The 12,411-nt window shown below is 40.2% G+C and overlaps 2 protein-coding genes across 10 annotated transcripts in view; one reads left to right on the top strand and one right to left on the bottom strand.

Annotated features, from left to right (window-relative positions):
- Positions 1-4,989, top strand: part of LOC136864626 (transmembrane protein 19) — a 220,661-nt gene extending 215,672 nt beyond the window's left edge. For all 6 annotated transcript variants that reach the window (XM_068226362.1, XM_068226365.1, XM_068226361.1 and 3 more), the window contains one exon: positions 4,400-4,989. In XM_068226362.1, the coding sequence (XP_068082463.1) occupies positions 4,400-4,557 (158 nt within the window). In that variant the 3' untranslated portion in view covers positions 4,558-4,989. The remainder of the gene's footprint in view (positions 1-4,399) is intronic.
- Positions 4,990-5,130: 141 nt separating this feature from the next.
- Positions 5,131-12,411, bottom strand: part of LOC136864628 (uncharacterized) — an 80,647-nt gene continuing 73,366 nt past the window's right edge. For all 4 annotated transcript variants that reach the window (XR_010859345.2, XR_011017851.1, XR_011017849.1 and 1 more), the window contains one exon: positions 5,131-5,533. Coding sequence is in view for 1 of the 4 variants with exons in the window: in XM_067141874.2 (XP_066997975.2) it covers positions 5,414-5,533 (120 nt within the window). In the remaining 3 variants the exon portion in view is untranslated. The remainder of the gene's footprint in view (positions 5,534-12,411) is intronic.

The following is a 12,411-nucleotide window of genomic DNA, read 5'->3' as shown; positions in this document are numbered from 1 at the left end:
AGTGTGAGGACTCAACAACAGAGGATGATATAACAATGCGGGAGGTGGAGTTAGCTGTACAAGAGATGAAGATGGGGAAGCAGCAGGGATGGATGAAATCAGTGTGGAAATGATAAAGGCTGCTGGACCTGTTGTTATGCAGTGGTTGCACTGACTACTAAAGTGTATGTGGAAATACAGATGTGTACAGAAGACTGGGAAAAAGGGATAATAATACCAGCGTTTAAGAAAGGGGACAAGAAAGTTTGTGATAACTATAGAGGAATCACACTTATCTCGCAGGTAGTTAAAATATTGGAAAGGATATTAGGAAGAAGAATGAGAAGAAAGATTGAAGGAGACTTACAAGTGGAACAATATGGCTTCAGGAGTGGAGGATCTACAGTGGATCCAATCTTTAGCATGAGACAGCTGATGGAAAAGAACTGGGAATATGGAAAGAATCTGGTCATGACTTTCATAGATATAGAAAAGGCATATGATAGTGTCCCCAGAGAGAGGGTTTGGGAAACCATGTTTAAAAAGACTCAGAAGAGAAATGGTAGAAATGGTACAAGCAATGTACAACAACTGTCTTACCAGAGTACTGACCCCAGTTGGAAGACAGAATGGTTTAGAAATAAGACCGGACTAAGACGGGAATGTGCTGTCACCTCTTTTGTTTATTATGGTCATGGACGAAATTGTAAAGGAAACAAAGAAAGCTATGGAGATAAAAAAAAGATGAAGATACTGCTATTTGCAGATGATGATGTGATCTGGGGAAAGAACAGCAAAGAAGTGCAACAACTAGATGTAGCAAAGCAAAGTCACCTCCGTACAGGCCATGAAGGCCCTTGGACGAGTGGAAGGTAAAGGCTTCCACCATTGTTAACCTCGGCACGTGATGGGGTAGAGTGGTTAGCTCTACGCCCGGCCGCTTTTGCCCCCAGGAATTAACCTGATACTCATTTCTGGTGTAGGCTGAGAGAACCTCAGGGCCATATGCACCTCCAGAAGTGGAAATCTTGTTTCTTAAATTTTACGACTTCCTGGCAGGGATTCAAACCCACGTCCTTCCTGGCGAACCGAGCACGCCTTTACCGCCTCGGCCAGGCAGCCCCTAAACAACTAGATGTACTGAACGAAAAAATTGAGAAGTATGGCGTGAAAATCAGTACAGAGAAAAGCAAGACTATGGTGATGTCGAAAGGTGAAAGGCAAGAAAAGGGCACTCTGAAAATTGGAAGTCAGAGTCTGGAAATTGTGGACAGCTTTAAATACCTAGGAAGTGAATTAATGCAAAATGCTAGGGTGGACATGGAGATTAGCGGGAGGGTACAGCAGAGTAATGCATTCTACCAAAGTGTAAGAAAACTTGTTTGGAGCAAAAGAGGTACCAAGGAAAAGTAAAGAGGTAATGTACAAAATGTCCTATACCCATACTGACTTATGCAGCTGAGACTTGGACTTTGTATAGCAGGCAAGAGAGTAGAATTCAAGCCAGTGAGATAAAATTCCTAAGAAGTATGATAGGAAAGGCACGGAAAGACTGAGTGAGAAATGAAGATGTTAGGAAGGAAGTTGGGTTAGGAAAGCTAAATGAGAGAGTTGAAAAGAATATACTAAGGTGTTTTGGACATGTTAAGAGGATGGAGGAGAATAGAATTTCAAGACAGATGCTGGAGGCAAAGTGCAAGGGCAAGAGAGCAAGCAAAAGACCTAGAACAAGGTGGATTGAATCAGTGAAGAGCGGCATAAGAAGACAATATTTAGACTGGGACAAGATCATGGAAGAGGAATGGTGGAAGGAAAGAAGATGGAGAAGTGCCATAAATACCCCGACCTGGCAAGAGCTGGATAAGGGAAAATGATGATGTGATGACTTACATCTGAAAAACTGAAGATGTTAGAGGCGTGAAAATTGGTACATGGAATCTCCTTTAAAAATAATGAAACACATATTTCTTCTTGTTTTCGTAAAACACACTTAAGAGGGTCAAAAGAACTGCAAAAGCAGATTAATTTTTAAAATGAGTATATCTACAGTATATCTCAAAATATTAACATGTTACAGACATGAAAATTGGTATTTGGAATCTCCTCTAAAAGTAAAGAAAAACATATTTTGTTGTTTTTGGAAAACTCCATTGCTGGGGGGGGGGGGGGGGCGTGCTAAATTCTTTTTATGGGGATATTTATATCTAAAAAACACAGGCGTGGAAATTGGTATTTGGCATCTCCTTTAAAAATAAAGAAACACTCTTTGTTTTTGTTTTTGACTTGAGAGAGGACTGTATCTCACATGGACAGTTCTATGTCGGATGTCCCAGAGTTAGCTCTGCCACTAACCTGGTCATCTTAGCCGCAAAATGTACTGGGGTAAATGAAACTCAGTTTTTTTGTAAGTTTTTATACCTTCGGAATTTTCAGATAATGTCTTAGGGCAGTACCGAGGAACGATTACTTTCATCAAATTACGAAATCCATGGGAGCGAAGGCGCAGATAACAGCTAGTTCTCAGTATAAAGCATCCTAGCTGGCAGAGTAAGGGCTTAATTTTAAACCTTGGGCCCGTTGTCTACAAATATAAAACATTAGAGTTATAACCAAGTCCCAAGTGGAATAATTGGCCCTTCTTCTACCAACGATGTACTTTAAAGTGTGACTTCTCTGTCAAATATAAGCATGGCTGGGCCCCTGTTCTGCTCATCTGTCATATCCTAAGGATATGGCAAGCTGGGGACTGGAAAGGGTTCTAAAATGCACTCGAACTCTGTAATAAAAACACCAAGTTAAGGTGGCTTCATGCCAAGAATCACTACATTGAATTGCCCAAATTATTTCACTGTACAAGTATATACATTTATATACAACTCTAGAATGTTAATTTGATCTTGAGTTAGGGAACTTCCTATTCTACACAATATCTTGTCTAGCTATTGAGTCCTTGGTTCCCTAGTTAGTCCAGTTATTACTAGATAATACTTATCTTCCGAGAGGATGAAGTCTTCCACGACGTCTTCTTTCTTGAAGCCTAATTTCACTTTCACAGGTTAACACACGCTGGTTCACTGGTTCCCTTCACAAATACCCAAGAGATGCAGTTCTGATATTTCTTTGTGTTACTGTCCGTGTGACTCCCTTAGTGTTGACTTCTCGGTATATACTGGAAACTGCCGCTCCGTGGTTACCTCTTCCCAACTATCCGGTCCAACTCTCGTACAGTTCTTATCCCTGCTCAACTTTATGGTAGGATACTCCGAGCCTTTACATGATGACTTCCCTTAATTTCCTCCGTGTAGTTGAGCGACTATTAAATGGGCCCCTCCTGAGACCTTCACTCATAATACTGAACAGTCAAAGTCTTTTACCGCTCTCCCTGTAATTTAAGTCCTTGCTAGCAGTAGAGATTATATGTTCCAACTGCTGATCAAGATACCTGTACGTTTCCCTGGTCGCGTAATATTCTTAAGGACTTCCCGTTTATTCTAGTTGAATTACAAGTCCGCTGATGCATTCTCTTTTACTCTAACACTCTATTAATTTAGTGTTTAGACTTCCTGGCACAATGCCTAGAATTCCTATTACCGATGCTGGTAATTCTGACTTAGAACTTTACTCAAGATCTGTTCGCGACCTGACCGCCGTATTGTCCCACCAAACTTCCAGCCTAACTTCCCAACTACCTCTTCTGACTGTGAGCTATGAACTGACTGACTACCTCTCTGTGTTCTCCCTTAAGTTAATTTTTGTATTTCGCTGTTGCTATGCCCTGCCGTACTTTGAACCCTGTGTACTTCTGATTTGTCTTGTTCTCATTGACTAGCAGCATCCCTTCCCTGAGGAAATTCGAAACCTTCTCAATTGTTCTAGAAGGACGGACATCGGAAATTTCCTTGGACTACGTGCGCTTCAAGCTATGCCCTGTCATCCTTTTGACCATGTACATACTGTGATAAGAAATGACAAATATCCTGTGTTTGTTCAACTATTTCACCACTGCCTGAACGGCTTCTACTGCTCAGAACTGCATCTCCTTAACAGTTTCATTTTCTTACACATATAATTATTTTACCTTGATACCTTGAAGTTCTATTTCATTTTCTGACTTGAATTTTCTTATATTTACTTTACTCCTGCATTGTGAGGTCGCGGTTCGAATTTATTTTCGAACTGCTCGCTCACGAATTATGAAATGCGGGAGTGCCTGATCAGCGACACAACACACCAGACGCACCTCCTGAAAATGTGCAACAAAAAGCAAATTCGGAAAGATTTTTTTTTTTTTAAGTAAGTGCTTCAGCTGTAGAATTGTAATTGGGAACTGACTTTCAGATTTTCTCAAAACCTCAGGTTTACTTTGATGTCCATAACATATTACTATTTTAAAGGGGAATGTTTATTTACCTTGTTCCAGGTGTTGATGAGCGGACTGGGTGTATCGTTGAACATGCAGGAAGAGGCATAAAGCACATCTCTGGAATACAGCTGCTTGATAATCACAGTGTGAATCTCATTTCAAGTGTTGTTATGGGCTTATTAACTCCACGTTTAGCTGCAGCCATATGGCATTGATCACACTGAGTTTCGGTGTTTCATCCAGAGCTCTCTTGTTTCATTGTTAAAAGTGATTGCACTAAACAACAACAATAATTATAATAATACTACTTCGTCGCAATAAGACCTATCTGTCTCAGTGCGACGTAAAGCAACTAGCAAAAAAAAAAGTAATACTACTTTATTGTGACTAATTTCTGTGCGACACACACGTGAAACTTTGCCAGTGCTGAAATGTTACGTAAGGTGAGTTAATACTCCTCAGATTTCTGCTCCTCGTTTATTGTTGCATGTACTTGAGTGCCTTATCTAGTTCATTACTGGGAGCATTTGGTTCCTTGGTTACCTTGAAACAGGTTCCTGTTTTCTATTGACTGTTATGAATGCCTGTAATGTGTACAAGTTACTAAAAACAATAAAGAACATGACAGGGATCTGATTGGGTGATGATACTGTGAATTTTATTGAATTATTGATTGTAAATTATACAATGTGAAGTGTTCTTTAGACAACTCCATGGAGTAGGGTGCCTATCTTTTACCTGGAAGTTACAGGTTTTAATCCTGGTCAGTCCAAGGATTATAAACCTGGTATTAGGGCTGGAATGGTGTTCACTCAACCTCAGCCTTATGAGTTCAGCTGAGAAGCAGATTGACATAAAAAGTGGAGTATGTGGTCAAGAAGTCAATGCGATTTGGTTGAGGATGCCGTCATGCTGACCACTTGGCAATGCAATATTTGCATGTCATCTGGCTGGGCAGCAGTCATCTTGACAGAATATGGCCCTTAATGAGCTGTATGGGCTGCAGGAGGAGGGTGGAGAATAATTTTCTTCATTATTCTTAAAGATGATAGTAGGCTGCTACCTATTTCATTATCCATTGCCAGTGGAGACCTGAGGAAACATTCTTCTATACTTCAGTTTCTTTTGCTGGGAGGAGGTTGTCTCTGCAGCAAGATAGCACAGCTCAGGCAAGATGGTCTCATTTTCATGCTGTAAAGGAGAGGGGCCACATGAATCCGGTATATATGTATTACAGAGTTTATTCAAGTCTCTTCTATTATATCACAAAGATGCACAGATGAGATGCTGTCAGTTGTATACACTATTTTATTTACAAATTATGCACACATTTTATACACACACACTCTTGAACTGACTAGAAGGAGAAAAAGAAGAAGAAGACAAATAATAATAATAATAATAATAATAAGAAGAAGAAGAAGAAGAAGAAGAAGAAGAAGACTGCCACATTAGCATGTCATCCAACTACCAACACAACAAACTCACAACATGAGTTCACACACTTACTAACAACTCCTCACAACAACTCGCTAACAACTCTCCTCAACTCCCAAGCCAGTCCTTTATATACCTTGCCTCGGCAGGCTTCTAGAAAAGTATGACACAACATGCTTTTTCGTATCTTCTCGAGTCTCCAATAACCATGTACAAATGGATAGAACATTCTATAAAACTCGGGTGACAGAGGTGCGTTGTTCTAGACTATTACCCTTTGTCACAACATTACATTGGATTTATACATCATATTTACAGGTAATAATAAATTATATACTATTAATTACATTAAATAAAATCTTATTAATATACATACAGCAGACGTATCGTAACATAACCTCACATGTTTTGTTACACAAGACAGATCATACAACACACAAATAATAAATGATACGACTACGATGTATACTAAATAAAGTCTGTACTGACAACCTGTCGTACATAACTACGTAGATAATAATACACGTAAACAACTTCATAGCCACACCTCACAAGTCATAATAATAATAATAATAATAATAATAATAATAATGCCTACTAATCGAGCTTGATATTTTCACTATTTACCCATGGGTTTAGAGAATTGTTTCCAAGTTATACTAATCCATTACACACTTGCATCAGTTATCTCTCACAGAATTGGTAAATTCACACCACTAGCTCATGTATTACATATATCGTGTCCCACTATCGCAAGAGCTGTTAACTATACATCAAATACGGAACTGTTTCCATGGATTATCGTCACCGTTGGGCAGAACAGCAATTGCTTTTATTCAGAACTTGTATATGTTCTTCTTTTAATTGTGGTAATATATCCTCAGCACTGTACTGCGTTCTTTTTTTTTTTTTTCTTTTTTTTTTTTTTTTTCATATTGTTTGATAGACATATTATTGCTCTTACCATTTCCTTCCACACTTAGTGTCCCTCCTAATAGACACTGGTAACTATGAACCCTTGAGAGCCCTTGCTTTACGCTGACTATATCATATGGTATTGGGATTGTCTGAATTGTTTCAGTTCTGTTGTGCCTTTTTTTAACTTGGAACTGTTTTGGATAGAAACATATGGTCTCTCTTTAATACTTGCCTGATCTACATACCTCTAAAGACAACTCAGTGTGCTTACCACCATCAGAATTGGTTAGTTTTGCTGCTGAGTTATAATTCAGCACATCTCTGAGTTTACATTTGAGAGATAGTATGTTCAAGCCCCACTGTCAGCTGCTCTGAAGATGATTTTTCCATGGTTAGTTTATTTATACCACGAACCTGCTACGCAGGCATAGCAGGGGGAGAGGTGATACTCCCACGTGGCGCGTCCCAGATGGCGGATAGGGGGTTCCTAACCGGTTTGTCGGCGGACTTGAGGGAAATAAAATACCTCTCGCGGACCAAACACACACCCCCTGTAGGTGGGGGAGGCAGACGAATAATACACCCACGGTATCCCCTGCCTGTCGTGAGAGGCGACTAAAAGGGGCGACCAAGGGATGATTGGATTAGAACCGTGAAACTACTTGTGATTAGTATCACCACGCGGGGAACACCATGGGTCGTTATTACTTGCGCGTAGTACCACTATGTTAGGTACCAAATAGGTTTGTGATTAGTAGCAATCAGGAGCACCGTGCGGTCAGGCTTTTACGGTACCTGTGATTAGTAGCACTATATGAGCGACACCAGGGTTCTGGCTTTCCTATGATTAGTACCCACTATATAAGGAACACCACGGGATAGTACGAGTCCCTGTGGTTAGTACACATATGTAATGAAAACCATAGGTTTGCGTTGCCTGTAAATGGCGCCGCTATGTGTGAAATACCATAGGTCTGTATTACCTGTGCGAATTTCATTACCTGTGAGTAGTACCATAATGTGTGGAATACCGCGAGTCTACGATACTGTTGATTAGTACCGCACCATGTCAAATACCATGGTTCTACTTTCCAAGCGCTAGGTACCATTATGAGAGTGCGATGACCTATATGTTTGACCCCTTTAGCTTGCAAGCATCATAGATTTAATATTGAGCTATAGTAGCAGCCCCTTGGTCAGTATTACTATTGTTTTCCGTCAGTTTCTGAGACTGAGGCATTGCGGGTCGTCTCCACTGATTGTTTTAACTTCATATCCATCCGTTCATTTTTCGTCCTCACGTTTTGAATTCTGGTCAGTGGAGGATTTTGTATTTTTATTTTATCATTGCATTTCATCTCATTTCGTACCATCAGGGGCCGATGACCTTGGTGTTAGGCCCCTTAAAACAAGCATCATCATCGTCATCAGTTTATTTATAGTCACAGTCACTTCCTTCCCACTCTTAGCCCTGTCCAATCCAGTTGTTGCCATAAGACCTGTTTGTGTCAGTGCAGTGTACACTGAGTGGCCTAATTAAGGCCACGGCCGATTCCTTCCTAATCCTAAGCATTTCCTATCCCGTCATCGCCATAAGACCTATCTGTTTCGTTGAGACGTAAAGCAAGTTGTAAAAAAAAAAAAAAAAAAAAAGAGTTATGGGAAGACACTGAATGCGATCTTAATAACGAGTTGCTCCTCTGCAAGCCTTCAAAACGGCAGCAATACGGTGAGGCATCTACAAGGTGTTGGAATTGTTCTGGAGGGATCTGGACCCACGCATCTTGCACTGCTGCCCACAATTGGTCTTATGTAGTTGGTGCGGTGTTCATGGAGCGTACACCAGCATCGATAGCAACCCATAAATGCTTGATTAGATTAAGATCAGGGATCTGGAGGGTCAATCCATGGTCATAACTTCACTGAAGTGCTCCTCCAACCACCTGCGTGCCACCACAGAGCGGTGACATGGCACTTTGTCCTGTTGAAACATGGCATGTCTATCAGGGTACTCTAGGGCCAGAAAGGGATGCAGATGGTCTGAAAGAATATCTGCATAATGTGCACTTCTCAGCTCTCCCTGCAGCTGGACAATGGGACCTAATTGTGACCATGAGAACACTGCCGAGACCAGAATTGGGCCACCTCCCTTCTGGACACAGGCTTGTTGACACACAGGATCCATGGCTTCAGGATGCATACACCACACTCTCACACGCCCATCAGCTCGATACAACTGGAGCCGGGATTCATCGGACCATACTACATGCCACCACTGTTCCGTGGTCCATTGCTGATATTCATGGGCCATGCACGTCGTTGAGCTCTGTGTCGCGTTGTCACATGAGTTTGTCATCGGCTGATGAAGCCTATGCGGTGCAGTTGCCTCCTTACAGTCCTGGTAGAAATGGGTTCATGACTCCCAACATTCAGCTGGGCGGTAATCTGACTCACAGTAGCCTGGTAAGTGCCCGGTATGGTCCTGCGGAGGCGACGTGATGTCCGTTCCTTAAACACCTGTGGTCTTCCCATGTGGCGGTTTACGCGGGTAGTAACATTCTCTCTGCGATATTGAAGATCCATCCTCAACACTGTTGATCTTGGGAACCCAAATTCGTGTGCAATCTCTGCAATGCTATGACTAGAGTTCGTGGTTTATAGCATTTAAAAATCAGAGATTTAGCGTTTTGATTTTCAAATTTAGCATTTTGTAGCAAATTGGTTAAAAATAGGCATAATTTGCTAATCAAAACCGACTTTCAACCTATTAGGTCGTGTCACGTACATTTAGTACGTGTTGAAGAGATGTTAAGTACAGAACAAAAATGGCCAACCGGACACCAGTGGGATCCGAGCCCACAACCTTTGAATTCACTGTAGAAAATAAGACAAACATCAACATAAGACTGCAAGAAGTATTAACGTACACACACAAATATGCCTATGTACAAATTTACAAACACAATTTCAAAGTGAAAAATACCATTCTGAACGTATTTATCACAGTACAACACGCCTACAAGGAACAGGAATTTCAATGATGATTGAAGTACAACATGCCAATTGTTCAAACGGTGTCCTCCTTCATTTGAGACCGCCTATCAGTTACAATTATCTTGCACTTCCTAAAAAAAACTCTACATCGACACTGTTCGTGGAGGCCCAAATGTACAGCATGCTGCCGAGGCAAAGGAAGGACTGCAAAACATTTTTTTTCTTCAAGTCTTTGATTGCAAAGTCAGCACATCAATATAGGCCTATCTGTATCGCTTACATAAAAATGTTCCGATGTGTGACTCTAGGCATGCTGTTTGATCGTCACTTTGCTTCTACCCATGGCTACCAGACAATAAAATAAATCACTACCGTACTTTAAAACAGGAACTACTGCTCAACACCAATGTCGAGAATAACCGACTATGATCAAGGGTCAACACAAACAGAATGAACGTGTGTGCTTGAAAGTGTATTTGCTGTTTGATTGTTCTTTGCAGTGCTCTTTGACCAGTGAAAGATATTTCACACATTGAATGATATAACCCTTTGGCCCACCATTACTTTTGAAAGGAAATATTCCCTTACATACCATTTATGTATTTTTTCGTCACTTTAACATAAATTTGACTAATTACATACATAAGAATACACAGAGCAAAGTGAGCTTTTAGCTCGTCTATAGTAACAGGAAACCAATGTTTTTGTTCGTAAGTATTACTGGTTTCAAGGAAAGCAGTTAAATTAGCAAGAAATATAGGGGCATAAGCATTGGTTTCACGTGATCCCAGAGCTGTGGGGTTAGAAATTTATTCCCTACGTCCATTTCTTTCGGATTATTTCCCAACTCCTTTTCACTATAAAGTGAATTTCAGAAACTGATTTGCATGTTACAGAAACAGGCTTGTTGTCAACAAGATCATAATTCCAAGTATCATTTTACTAGACTTTTCATCCGCTCTTGTTGCATTCTGGTTTTGTCACATAGTTTCAATTGGCACTATCATCTCGGAACTGAAATCAGAATCGCTTTCATCATTGTCAGATGATGATGATGATGATGAAGAAGTAGAAGAAGAAGTATTTTCACTCTCCTGAGAATCATTTCTACTTTCAACATCACTATTTTCAAGCTAGTTACGAATAACCTTATCCATGCCGCGCTTGGATTCCGCCATGATTGTTTACAACGAGCGGCAATCTGAGGTGCTTTTTATTTTCCGTACTTCAGCTCAGAGTTACTTTGTACACAGAGAAAATAGCTTCAGGTATCATCAGTAGAGATGAGAATTATAGGCACTAAAAACATTTAAAATAGGCAGGCATGTAGGCTCTTAAATTAGCCAAAATAGGCATTTAAATAGGCACTAACGTGTAAAATAGGCATGAAAAAATTACAATTTAATAACACACTCAATTACTATAAAATGAATTTACAAGCAACGTTTCAATGTTTTCCGGTAACAATCTTGTTCTCCTTTTGTGCATAATGTTAGAGAGAAAAATCTCTCAACATCAGATGAAGTCACGTCATCTGGTTGTATTTCGCTGACAGCGGCTGCCTTCCCAGAGGTTCGGTCAAAACTTCCCCTGACTTCTTCCACAATCCTAATTGTCTCCACCAGGGGCATGCCACTCTTCTCCAACTTGGTGCTTGCTCCCGGCAGCTTGTTGAAATTTGAAGATGGTCCAGTTTATGCAGGGGCATATTAGCTCCCAACATTGCAGTGCATAGGTCTGAAGAAAATGGTTGTTGGTCACTGCCCAAAGTGGATTGGTAGAAAGGCTGCGTTGATACAGATTTCTATACTCGTATCAGATGCATCGCAGTATTCCTAAGTTTATCTATGTGGAATTTTTCTCACATTTGATCTGAAAAATAATAAAATTGACATGAATTGCTTTGTCCTTACATCTTAAACTTCTACAGTTGGGCTAATTGGCAACAATGCTTAGTATATATCACGAATTTGTTTCATAAAAAAAAAAGACTATTAGAGATGATGTTTGTAGAAGTACAAAAATTTAAAGTAGGAACAAGGGAATTAGTAATTTACGTGGAAATATGTCCTCAAGGATTTTCAGTTATAATTTGGCAGCATCGTGTTGAGTCCACCGGGTGAAAAATATAATTAAAAAAGGTGTGAAACGATACCGGAGTAGCGTAGAGGAGGGATCCGTCCTTTATGCTTGCCAAGGACCCACCAAGCTGGCCCTAGCAGTATTCTTACTTATATAGAAGAGTGAAAACGGAGGCACTATAAATCTCAGATTTGTGTACATTTTATTTGTTTCTATTCGCCGGGTCAGCTGTCATGAAGACTATTTTTCTGTTGCCTGCGATAGATCCTGCAACATGTGTGCCGATAAGGCTGCCATCCTTGTTGAAAATTTAAAAAACTGCGTAATTTGAATTGTGGTGACATGCGCGCGTAAACTTATTTTTTGATGTAATAGACAAGAAAAATGTTCCACCGATCAATACATTTATTGTGAATGAATTATTGCACTATTACCGGTTTCGGCCTATCTTGGCCATCATCAGCTAGCACACAAATTTACAGTCATAGGACAAAATTACAAAGATGTTACGTAAGAGCATCCAGATGTCTAATAAAAAATGGAAGTAAAATATACTGCAGTATGTTGCGTTAAAATATCTCTGATTAAAAGTGGTGATGGTTGGAATAAACTAAAACCTATTGATTGAGCGTGGACAT

The sequence above is a fragment of the Anabrus simplex genome, chromosome 2 (assembly GCF_040414725.1).
Source record: "Anabrus simplex isolate iqAnaSimp1 chromosome 2, ASM4041472v1, whole genome shotgun sequence".
NCBI lineage: Eukaryota > Metazoa > Arthropoda > Insecta > Orthoptera > Tettigoniidae > Anabrus > Anabrus simplex.
This window is presented reverse-complemented; position numbering and strand designations above follow the sequence as displayed.